The sequence below is a fragment of the Mus caroli genome, chromosome 8 (genome assembly GCF_900094665.2).
Source record: "Mus caroli chromosome 8, CAROLI_EIJ_v1.1, whole genome shotgun sequence".
Lineage (NCBI taxonomy): Eukaryota > Metazoa > Chordata > Mammalia > Rodentia > Muridae > Mus > Mus caroli.
The window spans coordinates 76980723-77004802 of NC_034577.1; the positions used below are offsets into that span (position 1 = coordinate 76980723).

General features: G+C 36.1%; 1 protein-coding gene across 3 annotated transcripts in view; it reads right to left on the bottom strand.

Moving 5' to 3' along the window:
- Neto2 (neuropilin and tolloid like 2) overlaps positions 1 to 24080 on the bottom strand; it is a 60698-nt gene that overhangs the window by 14506 nt on the left and 22112 nt on the right. For 2 of the 3 annotated variants that reach the window (XM_021170079.2, XM_021170077.2), the window contains exons 2-6: positions 22343 to 22399; positions 18713 to 18853; positions 17855 to 18103; positions 11754 to 11777; positions 11524 to 11651 (exon numbers count right to left, since the gene is read on the bottom strand). In XM_021170079.2, coding sequence (XP_021025738.1) covers positions 11524 to 11651; positions 11754 to 11777; positions 17855 to 18103; positions 18713 to 18853; positions 22343 to 22399 — 599 coding nt within the window. Of the gene's footprint in view, positions 1 to 11523; positions 11652 to 11732; positions 11778 to 17854; positions 18104 to 18712; positions 18854 to 22342; positions 22400 to 24080 lie in introns of all 3 variants that reach the window. The other variant, XM_021170078.2, reaches the window with a different exon arrangement.

Here is a 24080-nt window from a genome sequence, read left to right on the forward strand (position 1 = left end):
TACATAAACATGCATGTAGTACACTTATATACATAAACATGCATGTAGTACACTTATATACATAAACATGCATGTAGTACACTTATATACATAAATGTAGACAAATACACATAAAATTAAAAAGACTTTACTATGTTTAATTTTTACTGAATTTTTAAAAGATATAATTTTACTATGTAGGCCTGTATGGCTTAAATTTGTTGAAGGTGGCCTTGAACTTGACATCTTCTTGTCACTGTCTCCTGCATTTTGCATTTATAAGCATGCAACACCACCACAATCCAGCTAGCTTATTTTTTATTTTTAATTGGCATAGTAAATGTTCAATACATACTGTACTATGTAATGAGTAGATAAAGCTGATAAGCATATAGCTATTACTTTAAACATGTACTATTGTGTTAGAAATATTGAAAAATCCTTCGTATCACTTTTGCTGCAATACAGATAATTATCAACTAAGTATAAGAAGCTACCTGTACTTGTTACTCCTTCTTTCCCTTCCTCTTCCCCTGCTTCCCAGCCTGTACTGATCACTTTTCTCCTTTCTAAGGAAATCAGCTGGTTTTGGCTTCCTCATTTTAAGTGAGAACATGTAGCACTTGTCTGTATCTGACATACTTGACAGAATCTCCTCTAGGCTGGAAAGGCAGTACTTCATTCTCACAGTTGAATAACATTCTAGTGTGTATATATAGCCTTTCTGACCATTCAAGTATCTGTTGATTTCACTGTTTGGCTGCTGTGATCAGAACTGGGATGAACATGAAGTGCAAGCATGTACTTGATCACTGATTTACGTTCCCTTGGGCTCTATCTGCTAACAGAGGAGCTAACTCCATGGCAGTACTACTTCTAGTGTTCCCGAGGAGAGTCTACCATGGTGGCTACAACTAATAGACATTTCCATAAACAAGGTGTAGGAGTTCCCTTTCTTCAGCCTCCTCAGTATCTGCTACTGACTTTTAGGTGACAGCCATTCTAATTGGTCAAATTTTGATTTATGTTTTTGTGATTAATAGTGATGCTTAGCTGTTTTTCAAATCTATAGGTCATTTGTATGCTTTCTTTTTAATAAAAAACCCTCAAAGTATATAATTCATCAATAATGACACAATTTAGAACTATAGCACAGAGTGAAAAGAACAAATATCTGGCTTATGACTCTCTGACAATCAGTATTCCCAGGTATTTCCAGTGCTTTCAAAATTATTACTTTAAACATATGCCCAGCAACCTTCATAATTTGAATAGCTAAAATTTTTGTTTGAAGATCAAACAACTAAACATAGTGGTTACAAAGAACTACATTTTAGAGGAATATTCAAGAAAAACAAAGTTTAGGTCTCTTAATAATAGCCCCTCATGAAATCACACATATCAATAGTGCCTATTTAAGGACTTATTTTTGCACTGAAATTTTGTTATACCTTGAGATAGCATTAAAAAGACTTATACAAAGTATACCATATAAATAAACTCATTGGTTAGCATCTTTACTTTTTCTAACATGTAATTTGTTTACTTATATACATGTGTACATTATAAACAAGGATCTATAAATGAGGGAGATCATGAGGACTTGTTCTGAGAGCATGTGATTAGGATTATATGTTCTCAGTCTACCCATTTTCCTTCAAATTTTGTGATTTCATATTTCTTTTAGAATGAATACTCCATTTTACATAATGAAACATGTACTATATTTTGCTTATCAATTCATCTGTTGCTGGGCAACTAGGTTAGTTCTATTGCCTTGCATAGTGAAAAGAGCAGCAGTAAACACTGGGATGCAAACATCTCTGTAGCAGGTACAGAGCTCTCTGGGGCTATCTATGTTCAGGAGTGGAATAGCTGGGTCAGATGGTAGTCCTATCTGTAGATTTCATTTCCAGGAATATCCAAACTCGTTACCATAGTGGTTGTATTAATTTGCACTCAGATGAACCATGTAGAGTTCCTTTCTCTACATCTTTTCCAACATTTGTCAAATGTATTGATATTTATCCTAACTGGGAGAGATAGCATCTTTTTTTTTTTTTTTTTTTTGAGAGATAGCATCTTAAGAGCAGTTTTAAACTGCATTTACCTGATGACTAGGGAGGCTGAACATTTTAGAAAATAGTTACTGGCCATTTGTACTTCTTTGAACAGTTGTCTATTCTGTTCTGCCCAATTGCTGACTTAGTATTTCTGCAGTTCTGTTTTGCATATTAGCTATCTGAGGTAAAGATTCCTCCCATTCTGTAGATTGTGTGATCTACTGATGGTTTTCTTTGCTGTGCAGCAACAGTTTTCACGTAGACCCACTTATTGACACTTAGAACTACTTCCTGTACTATTGAAGAACTTTTTGGAAAGTTCTAGAACCTACTGCAGGGTCTTAAAGAGGATCCCTTCCCTATGGTTTCAACTAAAAGTTTCAATGCTCCAGATTTTAAATTAAGGTTTTTAATCTATTTTACATTGATTTTTTTTGTACAACATGGATGATACAAATTTAATTTCATTTTTCAGCAGGTAGACGTATTTTTGCAAGCACCATTTATCAAATAGGCTTTTAAAAATTTTTTTTAAGGTGTATGTTTCTATTTCCTTTGTCAAGGATTAGGTATGCATAGCTTTGTTGGTTTATTCCTTTGGTTCTTTATTCTGCTTCACTGATTGGCCTGTCTGTACTAGTACAAGGCTGCCTTTATCACTGTAGCTCTTTAGTATAATTTGAGACTGAGTATTGCAATACCTCCAGCTGTATTTATTTGAGGTCTTTTGTGCTTCCATAAGGATTTTTGAATTATTTTTTTCCAGGTCTACAGAACATGGCATTGGAATTTTGGTAGGATTACCAAAATTTGCACTAAATCTGTTAATTTAATGACTAGTTTTGCTAGTGTAGCCATTTTACAATATGAATTCTGCCACCCCAGGAACATGTAAGGACTTTCCATGGTCTTGTCTTTTTTGATTTCCCTTTTCATTATCTTGGAAGTTTTCACTGTAGTGATTTTTCTTTTTTTTTGTTAGGGGTATTCCTGGGCACTTCAAGTTTTTGGAACTATTTTGAACTGTATATTTTTCCTAAGTTCTTTGTTATTATGTATGAAAGCTACTGTTTAAAAAATATTTATTTGCTTATTAAATCTAGTTTTCTAGTAGATTCTATAGGATATTTTGAGTGCATAATCATGTCACCTGCAAATAGAGATCGTTTGACTTCATTCCTATTTTCACTCCCTTTATACCTTTCTCTTGCTATTGCTCATTCCTTAACACTATAGCAAATAAGAGAGTGAAGAATGGGCATCTTTGTCTCATTCTTGATTTTAGAGGAAAAACTCTCAGTTTGTCTTCATTTAATAGAAGATGGAGAGATGGCTTGGTGGTTAAGAGCACTGACTGCTCTTCCAGAAGTCCTGAGTTCAATTCCTAGCAACCAAATGGTGGTTCACAACCATCTGTAATGGAAATCAGATGCCTTCTGGTATGTCTGAAGATAGCTACAGTATACTCATATACATAAAATAAATAAATAAATAAATCTTTAAAAAAGATGATGGACTATATGCTTATGGTCTATAGTCTTTATTATTTTGAGGTATATTTCACCTATACTAACATCTCAAAAATTTTTATCATGAAGGCAATGTTGAACCTTTTGAGTGCTTCTGTGGGATCAATCAAGATGGTTATGTAGTTTTTGTCCTTAAGTGTGTTTATATGGCTCATTACATTTATTGATTTTCATATGTTGAACCAACCTTGCCTTGTGGAGATGGAACTCACTCACCTGGTAAGAATATAATGTGTTCCTGAATTCTGTTTCCAAGTATTTTGTTGAGAAGTTCAGAATCTATATTTATCAAAGAAATTTGTTTATAGTTTTCTTGTTGTCTTTACCTGGTTTTTGTATCAAAATAATACTGGCATCATAGAATGAATGTTGTAATCTTCCTTTACTTTGTATTCTGTGGAATAAGGTCAGAAGAATTGGTATGAAACTTTTCTTGTAAGTTTGATAAATTCAGTGATGAATTTGTCTAGTCCTGGGTTATTGAGGGGAAATTTTTGATTATAGCTCTCAATTTCATTGCTTATATAATGGGTCTTATAAGTTATTTTTATCTTTTTGCTTTAATTTTGTTTAATATGCATTCATATGGTTTCTTTTGAGAATCTCCATTAAAGCCACTAGCCCACAATGTATACATGTCTGTGAGTGAGTATAGTGTGACATTTAGAAAGCACAACAGGAAAAGGTAATAAAAAAGATGCACGTATGCATGGCTTTGCCAGATAGCATTGGCTATCTTCCTAATCACTCTTCACATTATTTTTGAGACAGGGTTTGCCACTGAATCTTACCAATTTAGTGAGACTGGCTGGTTAGCAAGCATGAGGTTATTATGAGCCTCTCCAGTGCTGGCATTTCTGGGTATACTGGTGTATCTAGCTTTTGTTGGGGATAGCAATTACACCCACGTTCTCATCCTTGTGTAGCAAGCATTTTAGTGACTGAACCATCTCCCTAGACAACGTCCCCTCCCCTATGGTGGGGACAGTCGCGATGTAGATGCACAGGTTAGAGGTTACCTTCGCTGTCATTACTCAAGAGTCATCTGCTTTGGGTTTTGAGATAACACCTCTCACTGGGTTCTGGAATTTGCAGATAGATTAGGCTGGCAAGCTCCCAGGGTGTGTTTTTGTTTTCCTAGTGCTGAGATTATAAGTTTATTACACACCAATCTTTTCATGTGAGTTCTAGGGATTGCACCTAGGTCCTAACGTCTTGTGGGAATGACCGAACTATCTCCCCAGATATTTGTTGACCTTTTAAAAGATAATTGTATGTTTACTTTTATTACTTTAGTTCTTTCTCATAAGAGTTTAAAAAATTTGCTGTACTTGACTTATGCCTTTTGGGTGAAAAACAATTTTTTTAAGGCCTCCTAGCCTGCCCTGAAATTCAAACTTATTTTGCGTCAGATTCTTAAGTAAGCTGGAATTATAGGTGTCTGTCACCCATGGCTGTTCCTGGGTTGTCTTAGCATCAGTCTGTTGCTGTAATCCCACACTGACCAAAATCAACTTGAGAAAATGATTTGGCTTACATTTCCAGTTCATAATCCACCACTGAGGGAAAGCGAGGCAGGAACTGAACCCATGGAGAAATGCTGCTTACAGGCTCATTCTCTGACTGGCTTGCTTTGCTCATGCTTAGCTACTTCTTCCCTCCAACTCCCCCACCCCTAAGATGCATTTGTTTTATTTTCTGCATGAGCATTTTGCCTGAGTATATGTCTATGTACCACATGCATGCTGGTGCTCAGGGAGGCCAGAGGCCCTGGAATTGAAGCCCAATGTGGGGCTGGGAATTGAACCTGGGTCCTCTGAAAGAGCAGTGTGTACTATTAATGTGCACCATCTCTCTTGGCTATCTTTTATTTAAAAAAAATTTAAATACAGTCCAGTGCCATCTTCATGAGGAATGTTGTCATTCACAGTGGGCTGAGCCTTTCTACATCAATAAAACAGTTAAGACATTCTTTCAGACATGCCTACAGACCAGCCAGATGTAGGCAATTCCTCAAATGGCACTTCTTTTCTAAGATCACTCAGGCTGTGTCAATTTTGGTTAACCAGGATATTAGGTTTTATCTTATTTCTGCTTTTAAAATTATTCTTGAGACACATCAGTGTGACTGCTCCCCTCCCTCCATGGACCTGCCTATCTCCCAGGAGGACTGCTCTAACCAGGGACACAGGTGAGACTCCCTTCCTAACCCCCATGTCACCTAGGACCTCATGGAGACTAGCAGACAAAGGCTCTGTCCTGCCCTCCCTTCTGGTCCACACCTCCAGCTGCACTTATGGCCACTCTATGTGCCTGCCTCCCTTCCCCCAACTCTGCCTGTCTTTCAGGAGGCTTGCTCTAACTAGGGGCACAGAAGGAGGCCTGCTCCAATCTGGAACATCCAGGCCAGTTAGCACCAGAGATAACCAGATGGCCAAAGGCAAGCCTAAGAAAATAATCAAGAGAAACTAATGCAGTTTGGCATCATCAGAACCCAGCTCTCCTACTATAGAAAGCCCTGGATATCCAAACAATATCTGAAGACCAAGATTCTGACCTTAAATCCCATCTCCTAAAGGTGATAGAGGCCTTTAAAGAGGATATAAATAATTCCCTTAAAGAAATACAGGAAAACACAAACAGGTGAAGGAAATCAACATAATCAATAAAATTGTCCAAGACCTAAAAATGGAAATAGAAGCAATAAAGAAAACACAAGTGGAGGCAACTATGGAGATGGAAAACCTAGGGAGGAAAAATAGGAACTACAAACACAAACATCACCAGCAGAATAAAAGAGACAGAAGAGAGAATCTCAGAAGATACCATAGAAGAAATGGATACACTGATCAAAGAAAATGCCTAATGTAAAATGTTTCACATTCAAAACATTCAGGAAATTTGGGACACTGTGAAAAGACCAAACCTAAGAAAAATAGGAATAGAAGAGAGTGAAAATTCCCAGAACAAATGGCCAGAAAATATTTTCAACAAAATCATAGAAGAAAACTTCCCTAACCTAAAGAAAGAGATGGCCATAAATGTACCAGAAGCCTACAGAACAGCAAAAAGATTGGACCAGAAAAGAATAATCTCCTGTCACATAATATTCAAAACACTAAATGTACAGAACAAAGAAAGAAAATTAAAAGTTATAAGGGAAAAAGGCCAAGTAACATATGAAGGCAGACATATCATCATTATACCAAACTTCTCAAGAGGACTCTAAAACCAGAAGATCCTGGACAGATGTCTTGCAGACCCTAAGAGATCACAGATGCCAGCCCAGGCTACTATACCTAGCAAAACTCTCAATCACCACAGATGGAGAAACCAAGATATTCCACGACAAAACCAAATTTAAACAATATCTTTTTTACTAATACAGCCTTACAGAGGATCCTAGAAGGAAAACTCTGACACAAGGGGAGTAACTACACCCAAGAAAAGACAAGAAATTAATCATCTCACCACAAACCCAAAAGAGAACTGCACACACATACTATCATCTCCAATAACACATTCTTTCTTTATTTCATCCTTGACCAAGGTATCATTGAGTAGAGTGTTATACAGTTTCCACGTGAATGTTGGCTTTCTATTCTTTATGCTGTTATTGAAGATGAGTCTTAGTCGGTGGTGATCTGATAGGATACATGGTATAATTTCGATATTTTTGTACCTGTTGAGGCCTGTTTTGTGACTGATTATATGGCCAATTTTGGAGGAGGTACCATATGGTGCTGAGAAGAAGGTATATCCTTTTGTTTTAGGATAAAATGTTCTGTAGATATCTATTAGATGTAGGACAGACTTAATCCCCTAAATTGCCCTCTGACAAACCTCCCCACATTTCTGATGTCTATGGTTCTAATAGGCTAGAATTTTTCATGTGCATCACTAGATAATTTGGGATATCATGTAGACTTCATAGTGATTACTTTTTTTTTTTTTAATGTGTAGCCCAGGCTGGCCTTGAACTCGTGATCCTCCTGCCTCTGCCTCCTTCAGCAAATCCTAACATCGTGTGCCACCATAACCGGCCATAGTGATTACTTTTTAAATACAGTCATCAAAATAAGATTCATTTTATAGCTATCATCTTTCATTTACTTTGCTGGTTGGTATATGTTTACTTAAATTCCCAAAACTAAAACAGTGTTTTTGTTTTTTTTTTAAATTAGATATTTTCTTTTTTTTTTTTTTAATATTTTTTTATTAGGTATTCTCCTCATTTACATTTCCAATGCTATCCCAAAAGTCCCCCATACCCTCCCCCCCACTCCCCTACCCACCCACTCCCACTTTTTGGCCCTGGCGTTCCCCTGTACTGGGGCATATAAAGTTTGCAAGACCAATGGGCCTCTCTTTTCAGTGATGGCCGACTAGGCCATCTTCTGATACATATGCAGCTAGAGTCAAGANCTCAGGGGTACTGGTTAGTTCATAATGTTGTTGCACCTATAGGGTTGCAGATCCCTTTAGCTCCTTGGGTACTTTCTCTAGCTCCTCCATTGGGNGCCCTGTGATCCATCCAATAGCTGACTGTGAGCATCCACTTCTGTGTTTGCTAGGCCCCGGCATAGTCGCACAAGAGACAGCTATATCTGGGTCCTTTCAGCAAAATCTTGCTAGTGTATGCAATGGTGTCAGCGTTTGGAAGCTGATTATGGGACAATTCAATGAAATAATTACTTCATTTCACTGTTAAGAATATTAAAAATACTGAATAAAGCTGATAGGACCCTGATATAGCTGTCTCTAGTGAGTTCAGATATAGAAATATAGTCTACCAGCTCTTTTTTTCCTACTTTTAATATACCTATGTCTTTGAGATTCTATTTTACTATGGGAGGTTTTTAAAGTCAATCTAAATAGCATCAGGCAAACAAGATGGCTCAGTAGATACAGGCACCTACTGTGAAGCCTGATAACCTTAGTTTGATTCGTGGGTCCCAAGAAATGAAAGAAATGACTCTAGCATGTTATCTTCTGTGCTCTACATGTATGCTGTAACATTCATGTACTATATAAATGATGTATATTGCCTCACATATGTAATAAATATCCCTTTAAAGGCAATCTTCCTATTCTCAAGTTGTTTAATTTTTTTTTCCTGTCTGTGGGTTCAACCTATACATCATTTAAGATATATATATATATATATATATATATATATATATATATATATATATATATATTGGGGCATGGGGATGGGGGAGCCACTGTTCTTATAGCTTTCATCAATTCTTGAAAAAAATTCCTTAAAATGCTGCTACATGTGCCTATTAGTAAATTTCCTCAGCTCTTTGAGTAATAATTTGTTTTATTATTGAAGTTCTATATAACTTTTATAAAAGTTAAAAAAAGTCTACCTGGTCATTTTTCTTTCTTTACCTCTTGGAAATCTAAAATCTAGGAGACTGAACTTTCTGTTATGTCTGTTCTTTTTTTTTTTTAAAGATTTATTTATTTATTATATGTAAGTACACTATAGCTGTCTTCAGACACTCCAGAAGAGGGAGTCAGATCTCGTTACGGATGGTTGTGAGCCACCATGTGGTTGCTGGGATTTGAACTTGGGACCTTTGGAAGAGCAGTTGGGTGCTCTTACCCGCTGAGCCATCTCACCAGCCCCTGTTTTGTCTGTTCTTACCTCCAGATGAACTATGAGCAGAACGGTCACCTAATGTGGGATTGGGAGGTAACATTCAATGAGGTTTTATAGATAAAAGTTCTGTAGTATGCTTGGTTATTATGGATTAACTTTTGAATGTGCCTTAAAGTTTGTTGTGAGCTTAAGACATGGCCCCTTTTAATTTTTGTGATTTTTGCTTCCTGGATTGACCAGGGATTATTAATTCATCCCAAGCGCAGAGATAATTTTCTAGGTATGAAATCACAGGAGAGATCCTACCCTCACCTCACCAGAGAACAAGCCCCTACAACATGTTTCCTTGTTTACCCTTTCAGGTTTAGTCATCACTCTCTAAGGTTTATGAGCCTCACAATGACCACACAAACCCTAGGCTTGATTTATTTTCAGAGTCAGTGTTAAAACCAAACTGGTATATCCACCTCTGAGCAGTAATAATTAACTGAAGTCACCAGAGACATTTATAACAACAATTTTATTTTACTGTAGTAAATATACAGTTGTCTGTTTTCATAAGAATTACTGGCTTTAAAGCCGGGCATGATGGTGCATGCCTTTAATCCCAGAACTTGGGAGACAGAGGCAGGCAGATTTCTGAGTTCAAGGCCAGCCTGGTCTACAATGTGAGTTCCAGGACAGCTACACAGAGAAACCCTGTCTCGAAAAACAAACAAACCAAAAAAATTACTGGCTTTATTTTGAACTTATATTTGTTCTTTGAGAATACCTGGCAAAATTTGCCCAAAATTTATGAGTGTTTTTGACATGTTTTCAGGGGGTGGGGAATGTGGAGAGATGGTTCAATGGTTAAGAACATTGAGTATTCTTCTAGAGGACCCAGGTTCAATTCCCAGCACCCACATGGCAGCTCACAACTGTCTGTACGCCAGTATCTGACACTTTCATGCAGACATACGTTCAGTCAAAATACCAATGCACATAAAAAATAAATAAATAAACTATTAAAGTGTTTTCAGGTTACCTATCATTTTCCAAATATAAATCTCATTTTCATTTTTTTTTTTTTTTTTTTTTTTTTTTTTTTTGTGTGTGTGTGTGAGGGTCAGGGTCTCACTTACAACGTAGCCCAGGTTTGCCCCCAAATCATATGTTCTTTTAGCGCTTCTTTCATTCTTTTTCTTTTTAAACAAATACATAAAGTAAGTCTAGTTTTATGTCTGTTGATATTCCTAGAAGTGTAGATTAAAAACAAAAAAGCAAAAGTAGTCAGCAACCAGTCTCAGAGTTATTTAAAGGCATTCTTTTGTACAGCACTGTCCGTAAATGTCACATGGTCAGCAGGGGGCAGCACAGTCACAACAACGAACCGTGATTCTAGGTTTTATTTTTCTGATGTGACCAACCTTCTATAACATATTAACTTCTTGCAGGCTAGACATCTGTTCCTCATCAGAGAGAGAGGGTGTGTGTGTGTGTGTGTGCGTGCGTGTACATGTGTAGGCCAGAGGTGGACATGAAATAGCTTCTCTTGCTTGCTAACTAATTAGTTTTTGAGGCAGGGGTTCTCACCGAACCTTGAATTCCCCACTTCAGCTGGACTGGCTGAGCAGCAAATCTCTGGGATCTGCCGTCCACCCCATTTCCTGTGCTGGGTTACAGAAGTGCACTACCACAGAGGTGCCTGGGTTTCATGTGGATGCTGGGCATCTGAACTCAGGGCTTCACACCTACACAGTGAGTACTTTACTCACCATGCCGTCTTCCCAGACCCTAAAGTACATAAACAAAACAACCACAAAACCACAAACACACACACACACACACCCTACAAAACAAAACAAAACACCCCCACAAAAACCAACAAGTGTTTGATCAATACTTACATTACCAGTTAGGACTCCATAGATTTTTTAAAACCATAATCTTTCAAGATTAAGAATCTTAATATGAGGTTGATGAGATGGCTCAGCAAGAAAAACAAACGTGCTGTGCAATCCCAGTGACCTGAATTCACCCCCACAAGGAGAAAGTCAACACCATGAAGTTGTCCTATGACTTTCACAGGTGTGCTGTGTGCCTTTGTGCATTCACACACTTAAAAATTAATAAAAACCTTATATATATATACACACACACACACATACATATAATATTTTAAATTATTTCAATCTCATCTTATTTAACTACAAAACACTATAATCTTCATAGGTGCCTAATACAGTAAAGGAAACAAAAGAACTTAGTCACAAATATTTATATGAATCAAACAATACATTATAGAAACCACACCTTTTAATGTTCTTCTCTGAAGTGAGTCAATATACAACTACAGTACCTTAGCTTTTGGAGTAGCTTTAATTGTCCATATGCAATCAACTGCTTGGCCAGGCTTTGTTTTCTCTTCTTGCTCTACTTGGCTAGACCGTACTATTCCATCAGCTCCAGAGAGCTCAAACTGGCAATCTAGGGGGGAAAAAAAAGATATTCAAAGAAAAATAAAACTAACAAAAAATGTCACACAAAGAAAGAGGTAATATACTAAACCTGGAATGGGATTTAAAATACCTCCAAGGTAAGTAAAGTCTGGATCTGTAACAGAAGAGAGGAGAAAGTCATTGGTACTGAGCTTTTCAGACTTAACTTACTGTGTAAAGCGTCATTACATATCAACATAAGGGGCATTCTCATTGACAGATGCTGTATCACTCGTCATCTAAGACAATGTTTATGGGATTAACATTTAATGAAAATTTGTATATTTTTATATACAAATAAAGCATTCATCATGAATGCTTTATTGTCATTGAAAACATTAACTGTCAAATGTAGTAGTTAGTTCACTAACACATGAACAGATGAATAAAATATGGTATATTTAATACAATGGGATACTATTCAACCTTAAAAGTAATATATTTCCTTTGTGTTGAGCTATATTGTTTTCTAAAATGTCTGCTTCAATGAGTAGTGTTGAATTTGCAAATATAAAAATACCATTATAAATATTCATATTTAATTAGTCAAATGTTTTTTTCAAAAACATTTTACAGATGCCTCAAAAATTATTTCTCAATTAAAATAGGAACCGTAAATATAAGAGTAACTATATACATTATCTGGAAAACCTATTTCATATATGTGGTTTACTCCAAATAAGAGGACACTTAATTCCTATTAATACTGACATTAATTGAAGATACTTTAGAAAGTCTCCAAATTACAGATTGGAAAATGAAGTAAACTATTACCTTAATTTCAAACACATTTCAGTGACTGTTCTTTTTAAAGTATAACTGAACTTACTCTTTTTTAATGAGTCAACTAGTAGACACCAGCTCTTTCACAGAAAAAAAAAAAAGACTCAAAGCAGAATTATAATCTTAAAATGTACTAGTTTTTGAAAATTAATCAAAATTTTTTCTTTCTTTTTTTAATCTTTTATTTTTTTATTAGATATTTTCTTTGTTTACATTTCAGATGTTATCCCCTTTCCTAGTTTCCTCTCCAAAAATCCCCTACCCCCACTCCTTCCCTCCCCCCCCCAACCTACCCACTTCTGCTTCCTGGCCTTGGCATTCCCCTATGCTGGGGCATAGAACCTTCACAAACCAAGGGCCTCTCCTCCCATTGATGGCCTACTAGACCATCCTCTGCTACATATGCAGCTAGAGACACGAGTCCCACCATGTGTTTTCTTTGATTGGTGGTTTAGTCCCAGGAAGCTCTGGGGGTACTGGTTAGTTCACATTGTTGTTCCTCCTATAGGGCTGCAAACCCCTTCAGCTCCTTGGGTCTTTATTTTTTTAAAATTTATTTTTATTTTTATTATTTTTGGATAGGTTTTTTTTATTCATAGGTCTGTCTGTCCTGGAGCAGACTGACTTTGAACTTAGAAGAGCTCCACTGTGCTATTATAAGTGCATATAGGCTGGCCTTAAATGTGCTATATAGTGTATAACTGGAAATATGCCTTTAAATAACAGCAGAAACAGTCATATTTTAGCCCATTATATATATATCACATATTTATTGATATGAGTTGTTTTTCTTAGAGATTAAAAAACTGGGGAATTACTGTCTAACAGAAAAAAGGAATATGACACAATAGAAAAATAACCCAGGAAACTCAATATAGTCCTAGATTTGCTACTATATAAGAAACGTACTTAATTCTTAAGCTTCCTCATCTATAAAATATACATTATTTAACATTTATGAAACTTCCATAAGTGTATACCAAAGGTATTGAAGGTAATACAAGAAGTCCTATAAGGTACAAAAATAAAATATTCCAGAAATTCTAAGCATTTTACAACTTATCTGTACTTTACCTATAAAGAATATAGAAATTTCTCATCATAGGTTAAAAAAAACCAAAAAACAAAACTAATTTTGTTCAAAGTGAGTATCTTTATACATAAAAGTTGGTTGATTTCAAGTTAATTAGTTGTGTGTGGAGGTCAAGACAACTTGCAGACATTAGCTCTCTCCTGCCACCTTGTGGGGATCTGAGGATTAGATTCAGGTTGCCTGGTCCATGTGCAAATGCCTTTTCTACTGGCTGAGCTACGAGCCACATTTTCGGCCCAAATTTGGTTATTTATCTTAAACATATTTTTTGGAAATATTTAAAAGAGGCCAGAGATTTGTGTATCTTCCCATATCATGTTCCACTTTTTTTTTTTTAAATTAGAAACAGGATTTCTAATCAAACTTAGTTAATTTCTCACTGAACCTAGAGTCTGAAGATTTTGAGTGGGTCAGGCCTCTAGGATCTTCTTGGTCTCTGCCTCCCAGTGCTGGGATCACAGGTGTGTGCTGCAACACACAGGTTTTCATTTTTAAATGGGAGCGTAGGCCTTCATGTGCACAGCAAGCAGTTAAACCACTGGACCATCTTCCCAGGTCCTGAAAAACATGTATTTATTGTCTATTTCTTTTGTTTCAAGAACTCTAAATTTGTGAAAATGTGACTCACATATACATTTTGTAATCACATTTTATGACAGTAAAACATCAATTACTTCAGCTAATGTAGGCAGTAAACATTAAATACCTGACCAATTAAACAGATTGCTTATTTTGTTACAAATCACTGGTCTCAAATTTCGGTGAACTGGTTCACAGAGGTGAGTATTTTGTGTTTACTCAGTCATCTTCCTTACATCAGTCATTTTGAGAAAAACTACCCTATTTTAGTTGTAATAAATTCTAGATAAAGCATAACATATGAACTATGGTTTTTTTTTTTTTTTTTGAGATAAAACCTTGCATCTAGCCCAGTCTGCTCTCAAATGTGTTATCTTCCCCTCTCAGTCTCCTCAGCAGCTGTGATTAAGTAGCTGTGGCACATTCCTATCTATGCTAATCATTTCCTAGTGTAGAGGTCAGTTTTAGTATGTTGACATCGTTGTTCAATAATCACTTTTTTTTTAATTTTCAAAACTAGTTTTCACCATCAAAAAGGAAAGTCTATACACATTAAAATAGTAATTTCTACTTTCTTCATAAATTTTATCACTTGGTATTGGAACACAGTCCAGGAATGAGTCGTATGAGAAGTCTGAGCACTTGTGAGGAAACAAGGAAACAAGACAAGTGACCTCAGTTTCTTCAAAACATATAATTGTTCTAGTAATGTGTTTTTATGCTCCTCCCAGGTGTGAGATATTTTTTTAGCTGTTGTTATCCAGATGCCTCTTTGGAAAAACATGTTTTGGTCATGTGTGGATTGTCCATGTAACTGAACACTTTACTCATGATTCTTCTTAGTACCCAGAGTATAAATTGCCTCATGCCCTGAATAAAGTTGGCTATTGCATGAGACTTTAATCAACCTCATTTTTTAGGCCCCACTCTCCCAGGTTCATCTTGCCAACTAGAGTGGTGAGCAACTTTAGGTAACTTATACAAATGGATTTATACAACCTTTGCCTTTTGTTTCTAATTTTCTCTAGCACATATCTCAATTCATTTTGGAGTCTACATAGTAGAGAGTTGATTCCTACCAGTTATCTACTAAGTTCTGCCCACGCACAGTGGCAAACATATATACAGTAAATGTGATACACTCACACACACACACACACACACACACACACACACACACACACACACACACACTATCACCTATCAAATCATGGAAAAACCTTATGCTTATATAATTAAGTGAAAGAAGTCAACCTGAAGAGTCAACATACTATATGATCCTAACTGTATATGATATAGAAATGGAAAACGGTGGCCCAGTGGTTGCCAGAAATTTAGGGTGAGGGAGAGATGTGCAGTGGAACATATGAAGTTTTTAGGCAGAGAAACTGCTCTGCATAATAACAGTTGATGTATGATATTTATCATATATACTTATCATCAGACATATAATACCAAGGGTGAACTATAGTATATTGTAAGCTAACAACTTTGGGTAATTATGATGTACCCATGGTGATGTACTGATACCACTTTTGGCAAGATGTGGATATAGAGGAGTGGAGGGATGTATCTGATAAGCACTTCCTGCTCAATTTTGTTGTGATCCTAAAATTGCTATTGAAGTCCATTAAACAAGTTTTCCTGTTTGAAAATGTCCTTTCAGTATTAGGTAGATAGCAAATAACTTACATAATGGTTATTGATTCAGATACAAAGTAGTTTTATTAAAAAAAAAAGCTAGTAATAGAGCTTGACCAGTAATAGCGTGACCAGTTTTGTAAAAAGCCTACCCAATAAAGAAATCCATCTTAAGAGATAACTACCAAATTTTCACGATTTTAAGCATAAAGTGACAAGATAATTAGTTTCATTTGTGTATTTTTCAATTAACAAATTTCTCTCAGAAAAAAATGAAACAAAACAATTATACACTTGCTGCGTGAGGTTTTTTTTTTTTTTGTTCTGTTAAGTTTGTAAGCTCCAGGCTGGAGAGATGGCTCAGAGGTTAAGAGCACTGGCTGCTCTTCCAGAGATCCTGAGTTCAATTCCCAGCAACCACATGGTGGCTCACAACCATCTGTAATGGGATCTGATGCCCTCTTCTGGTGGGTCTGAAGACAGCAAGAGTGTTCTCACATAAAATAAACAAATAAATCTTTTTTAAAAAGTTTGTAAGCTCCTTGGGCACAATAACATTCTTATTTCTGAGTTTCTACATTAGACTATGGGTACTTTCGAATTCTCATAGCATTTGATCAGGGTGCTTATGAGGTGTAGGTGAGACCTACAGGCTGACAGTGTAATAGTGCCCAGAGATATCCACATCCAAATCCCTGTGAAGTTTACTTGACATGGTTATAAAAAAAAAGTGGATGTTGTATTACAACACAAAATACATCAGTAAGAATTTTAAGAAGCCTGGGTTTGAAGAAATGGACTAGCATCTAAGAACACTTGCTGCTCTATTCAGGGAGAATGGACTGTTCCTAGCACCACAGGGCAGCTCACATCACCTGTAACTTGCTTCAGGGGACATTATGCCCTCTTCTGGCCTGTGGGCACCCTGTGCATATGTACATGCAGATACAGACATAGAAATAAGTAAGTAAGTAAGTAAGTAAATAAATAAATAAGAAAAAGCATTTTAAGACAAAAAAAAGTAAAGTCAGAAGTTAGAGCAATATGGTCACAAACACAGAGATGTTGAGATAGTCTTCAGAAATGGAGGAGATAAAGAGCAGATCCTAGCTGGTTGTGGAGGCACAGACGCCTTTAATCTCAGCAGAGCTAGGCAGTGTTCATGGCTAGCACCATCTACACAGAGATTTCTAGGACAATTTAGGGCTACATAGAGACTGTCCTCTTTAATCCTGCTCCTTCCCAACAAAATTAAACATACTCAGCTCCTAGAGGGAGTGAGGCTTTATTGGGTTTTGGCATTTTTGGCCTTTCTTTAAGTTTCCAGATTTATATTAATTAGTTATGTCAACCCAGGGAGCACAGGCAGAAGGTGTAACTGCTTTACTATTGCCAAGTCTTGGGCACAACGTGCTTAAGTGTATAGCTGTTGGATGGTAGAGAAGACTAAATCCCAGATCTAGTCCTCTAAATGCAGGTACAGTATTAATTTTATTGTTAAATAGTATCTAAAGTATTTGTAGATAGTTAATAAGTACAATTAAAATAATCTTCAAAATAAATTTTGGAAATTGTGAAAAGAATGGATTGAATTATTTTTTAGAAAAATATATTTATTTTTATGTTGTTGGTCTTAAATTGTTCCCTAAAAGATATTTAAGAAGGAAATACAACTTTATCTGATAAACCACAAAATTAGAATGGTATATGGCCTATTGTTCCTTATTAAATTTTTTTCTTCATTTGTTCCTCGACTGATTTTTTTGACTGTAACAATTTCTTTAGTCTTAATGTAATTACCTTGATCAAATTATCCTTTGCTCTTTTAAAAATATTTATTTATTTATGTATATAAGTACTCTATTTGCATGTGTGCCTGCATGACAGCAGAGGACATCAGATTCCACTATGGATGGTTTTAAGCCACAATGTAGTTACTGGGAATTGAACTCAGGAACTCTGAAAGAGCAGCCAACTTAACTGCTTAATTGCTGAGCTATCTCTCCAGCCCAAATTATCCTTTTCTAACCTTTAGATTCTAAAATAAGTGATATATTGAAAGGTAAATTATTTTTTAAAGACACTTAATTTGTTACCTGGGATGAATGAGTATTTTGCTCGAAATCCTAGTCCTTCAAGTTCTTCATCGGAACTAAATTTAATCCACATGAATCTTCCCGTTGACCTAATTAATGCAGGGCTTTTCATGCCACAGTAACGATCTATAAGAGGAGAGAAACCAAATGGCCCGTCTCGAATTTCCAAGTGATCAAACCGACATTCGAATGATGGCTCTATATAATAGCGTTCATCAAAGGTCAGCTCTATTCGTTGACGAGGAGCAGCTATAAAGAAGAGTAAGCAAACAGAGCAGGATGAAGGAGACATATAATGTGTGGACAGAGAAGATAAACAAATCCACCTCTTTAGTGCTTCATTCACATCAGAGAATTACACCGGGAACTAACTATGAATGTAGAAGCCATGATAAAACTCTTTCACGCTATGTTGTAGAATTACAGTAACATTTCCCTGTGGTATATGACATTTACTAAATCAGGCAAATATACTTTGCTGACTAAAATTAGGAGAGGTTGAAAGGCTAATACTTGCTTACTTTATAAAACATAATGTACCATATATGAATAGAGAAAAACCAAAGAGCTCATCACTGTGTGCAAAGGCCCAGTAAGTACATCAGCGAACTCAGACATCCCTTATCAGAGATGTTTCTCATATATAGTTACTCTCTTAGTTGAAGACAATTAAAAATTCCCATTAATATTTAACTATCATTTTGTTAATGTATTCAATATTTATAAACCTTTGTTTTTATTTAACTCAAACACACTTAATTTTTGTTCCAACTTGTTTAAACAGGGCATTTTGCTAATGTGTTCAGTTTTACAGAGAATTAAAGTTCATCTGACAAAAGAAAAAGATTTGTCAAATACCTTCCAAAATATAGATACACTCCTTGTTTGGTGGATATGAGTCAGGATAATTTGGTGAAGCAAAATGACCTCCATTGCTGGTTCGAACCCAAATACCACACTGGGTTGCAGGAATGTGCTTGATTCCAATATTTTGTCCATCTTGAACAGAATTTCAAATATCATTACAGCAAAATATAATAAGCATTCTTTTCTTTCCCCCAACACTCTAAAACAATTGCCTACTCTGCTGCATGTATAACTTCATAAGAACCACTGCCAAACTAAGAATAACCGAGTACAGCAGAAGGACAAGAAAGCTTTTATATATTATACGTATTTTGAAAGTTTGACAGTAGAGGATAAGTTTGCCACCAAGTTTGACAACCTGAGTTTGACCCCCAGAACCCATATTGTGGAAGGGGAGAACCTGCAAGCTGTCCTCTGACCTCCACCCACATGTGCAATGGCACATTTCTTTGGTGAAGGTAAGGTAGGATTAATGGACTGAGGACAACCAGGAGCAGCTGAGGTTGAAAATGGCGACTTGAAAATCTGGAGGTTGGCAAATGTTAACAAACTCAGTGATAGTCCTAGGTTTCTCTGATTTGGTCTCTTGAAGTAACAGACTTCCTTTGAGAGGAAACAGACTTATTTTTGAGGACTCCAATATTTATTTAAGAAAGGTTTAATAAGACAGAAAAGAGAGTCCCAAATGTCAGTTCAAATCCAAGGTAAGAACCATCCTACCTATACCTACAGACAACTCAAGATCAGCTGTAGTGCTCCTGTTAAAATATAATACATATTAAAATATAAACACATATATAAGTGTATATATACAAGTTAAAATATAAGTACACATGTAAGTTAAAATATAAGTACATAAAAGGATAACTAGGAATTTGAAGAAAGCTTTTAGTATGAAAAATAGATCAGAAAACAGAATAAAGCAACCCTAAGTATAGACAGCCCATGCAATAAAATTAAAATAAACAATAAACCTACGTTATCAACCAACCAACCAGTAACAACAGGGTTTCATGTAATTTCCCCAGAGATAGGAAAGCAAATATATTCATAAAACAAACAAAAGTACTTCTTTTTTTTGAGACAGGGTTTCTCTGTATATCCTGGTTATCTTGGAACTTGCTCTGTAAACCAGGCTGGCCTTGAACTCACAGAGATCTGCCTGCCTCTGCCTCCTAAGTGCTGAGATTAAAATGCCACTACCACCTGGCTAAAAGCACATTCTAAAAAAAAAAAAAAAAAAAAATTAAAAGAACTAAGCTTCACCAAATAGAGAAAATGAAGAACTCAGCAAGTTTAAGGCAGAGATAGGACACCTGTGGGTGTGTGTTAACTTCACTGAACTGTACCAGTGCCTTCAATTGCTCAGTGAGTTGATTGCACACAGCAGAGTTGGGTCACTGTCTCAGAGACAGGCTCCTCTAGAGAGACTATTGGGCAAAAAGTATGTGTGAAACTATATAGAAATTACATTTTATATTTAATTCATTATTAAATTTCATAATAAACCCACCACTTTGTATAGCAGTAATGTGTTGGTTTGTATATGCTTGGCCAGGGGGTGGCACTACTGGGAGGTGTGGCCGTGTTGGAGTAGGTGTGTTACTGTGGGGATGGGCTTTAAGACCCTCATCCTTGCTGCCTGGAAGCCAGTCTTCTCCTGTTTGCCTTTGGAACATGATGTTGAACTCTCAGTTCCTCCTGCACCATGCCTGCCTGGACACTGCCATGCTCCCATGTTGATTTGTGATGGATTGAATCTCTGTACCTGTAAGCCAGCCTCAATTAAATGTTATCCTTATAAGAGTTGCCTTGGTCATAGTGTTTGTTCATGGAAGTAAAACCCTAACTAAGGTAAGTAATAAAACCCAAGAAGGCTATAAGTAAATAATATGAATTCCTGAACAAACATAACAGAGAAAATGGAGGAAATTTTAAAAATTGAACTAAACCAAAATATTCCTAAACGCAAAGACAAAATTCATATTGAAACACTTTGATGAGTGGCTTAAATACTGAGTGCAGAGTTTTATGTTTGTTTGTTGATTTATTTATTGGTAAGATAGGTTTTGAAATGTTACCCAGACAAGGTCAGGTCAGCTTTGAATTTTTTAACTTCCTCCCTCAGCCTCACAAGTAGCATGGATCAAAGGCATGCACCACAAGGCCTAGTTCTGAATGCTGATTTATCCTGAATTATGATGCAGTTATATCTATAAGGACAGTGCAACAGAAATAAAGAGAATGCTTATAATGTGTAAAGGGGTGGACAGTAAGTATGTTAATACACCAACATTTCATGTTTCATGGCAAGAAATCAGTAGCCAACCTTTAAAACTGAAATAACAAAAAAGCAGCAGCTATTTAAAGTATGTTATATAAAGATTCTAAAATTAAAAAAAAGCAGTTATTTGTGGGTTTAGAGCAGTGGGTCTCAACTTTCCTAATTCTGTGACCCTTTAATACAGTTCCTCATGTTGTGGTGACCACCAACCATAAAATTATTTTCATTGCTTTTTCATAACTATTATTTTGCTACTATTATGAATCATAATGTAAATATTTTTGGAGATAGAGGTTTGTCAAAAGGGCCAGTCATGAAACACAAGTGGTGATCACGGCTTCTGCCACCATAACTTAGGAAGTAGGAGGAAAGAACCCACTCCCCAAAGTTGTTCAACTCTACAGTTGGGCACTGTGGCATATGTGTCCATCTTTTTCCACACCAAACAAAGTTTTTAATTTGAGTTTTATCACTTAAACATATAACTTTGATGAATATAAAAAATAAAGTTGTACAGAAAATGCACTAAATGCTGACATAAAATTTGCTTCAAAAAAACCCACACTAGCCATTACAATAGGACCAAACTGGCTTTGAAGACTGTACTGACACACTTTACTTGTTCACACTTGAAAAGACACTTTTATTTTTCTAAGTGATACAACTGTGAATTTCATTTAATTTTAGATGTAGTTAACAGTGTACTAAAAGATACCAGTGATTTTGGCTTTAAAAAAGTTTCTCAGGGCAAGCTTTTTGTAGACAATTTAGTTAACTGTAGCTGATTTTGGCTAAACTGAGGTTTAGGTTGACAGAAAGCTTTAGGTCATTGCAATATTCAAGAACAATGTGTTGGTTAATATTTTTTTTTTTTTTGTCAACTAAGCTAGAGTCATCTGAGAGGGTACCTAAATTGAAAAAAAGATTTCAGAAGATTGGCCTGTAGGCCAGTTTATGGGACATTGTCTTGACTAATGATTGATGTGGGATGGCCCACTCCAGGTAGGGTCATCCTGGGCAGTTGATTCTGGCTGAGGAAGCCATGAGGCGTAAGCCAGTGAACAGTGCTCCTCCATAAGCCTCTGCTCCAGTTCTTGTTTCTAGGTTCCTGTTCCACCTGGTTCCTGTTCTGACTTCTTTTCGTGAGGGACTACAGTGTGAGACTGTATAATGTGAGATTGCCAAATAATTCCTTTCTTCTCCCAGGCTGTTTTTGGTCATGGTATTTTATCACAGTAATTGAGATCAAACTAAGAAATGATTATGACATAGCATTCTAAAGTTTTAATTCTTTCAAACTGCTCTGAACATGCCATGTACCACTATCCATACTTTACCTTGGGTTTTTTGGGCCACAGCAATCCCTTCCACTACAAGTACTGTTATCAGCAACACTAAAGAAAGAACAGAAAAAAGTAGTTAAAAAGTTGAATTGATATTACATTTTTACTAATCTATAATGAAAATCTGATTGCACTTATTATTAGATGGGTAGTGTTATAGAGGCGAAGCTGGCTTTGAACTCAAAATCTTCCTTCCTTTATCTTCCAAGTGCTAGGTTATAAAAATGTGCCACCACACTTGGCTTAAAAATCACCAGTCCTTACCAGCATTCACTACTGAGTCTTTAATACACTAAATGTTATATCCTTGGGCTGGTGAGATAGCTGGGTAAAGGTGTTTGTCAGTGAGCCTGATACTCTGAGTTTGATCTCTGGAATCTGCATGGTAGAAGAACTCCTGAAAGTTCCCATGACTACCATGGTGGGAGTGTGTGAACGTATGAACACATATGCACACACTCACATATTTACAATGTAAATAAATGAATTTGCACATATTCACAATGTAAATAAATAAATAAGAACATATGAACACATATGCACACACTCACATATTTACAATGTAAATAAATGAATTTGCACATATTCACAATGTAAAAAAGTAAATGCTATATTCTATTTACTATTTGATCCCTAATACAACCAAAGAAAAGATATAACTGATTTTGTACTTGTTTATATAAGCACTAATACATATGATATGACATTTAAAACCATTTTTTCAATATGAAAGCAAGCTCACATATATGTGTTGTGCAGGATTTTGCTAAGCTTAACTATTCTATTTACTCTACCTGGAGAGTGTTTATGCATTTGGCTAGCTTTGTAGCATGTTCTACCAAAGGTCAACTGGATAACCTGATTTTTAAAAGTCAACTGAAACTGCTATTGTGCATCACTGTGCTGTGGTTTATGCCATAGCAAAAGGCCATATTTAGACATTAAAGCTATTTTATTCCTCTCCTCCAATATTAGAGATCCAACCAACAATACATTTCTTTTTTCTGTGTGTGTGTGTGTGTGTGTGTGTGTGTGTGTGTGTGTGTGTTTTGGAGATTTTAAAGATATTTTTATGACTGGTGCCTTTTCCATTGAGTGGAAACATACTACCATGTGACCTGGAGTAGGTATTCATTTAATCAATATCACTTATGAAGGGCAAGTTCTGGGAAGGCAAAGCTTTGGCTAGACAAATCAGCAAAATGCCTAACAGGATGGATGTCAGGAAATAGGTGAATATAAGAGTTTAGACTTTGCCTTATACCACTGTACTAGCTCTGAAGCCTTCTTAGTTTATTTTACTTAATTTCAAAATCAGGAAGATGTACTAGTATTAAGCGTCTATTCTTATTGATGTGCATATCATATCAAATATACCGGCATTCTGCTAAATTAATGGTAGATATTAGGACAATTAGAATCTTCAGAGAGTCAGTTGTCAAAGACTAAAGAGACGTTTACAGATTATATAATGGAAGCATAGAGAGTGGAACTAATATTCATTTCTTTTTTGGAAGTAAAAGAGTGGAATGAGGAAAACATTGGAAAGAGAGAGTTATTCTGCCAAACCTTATTGGACTTGAACCCATGTGGAAGAAATACAGTGATATAGTAGGTTAGAAAAAGGAAGATTAAGATTGGAGAGTACTCTTCCGGTCTGACCAGCACAGGGGTAGCTAGGGCGCAGGGTCGGCTGACACTCGCCAGCTACCCACAACACCCGCCACAGGAT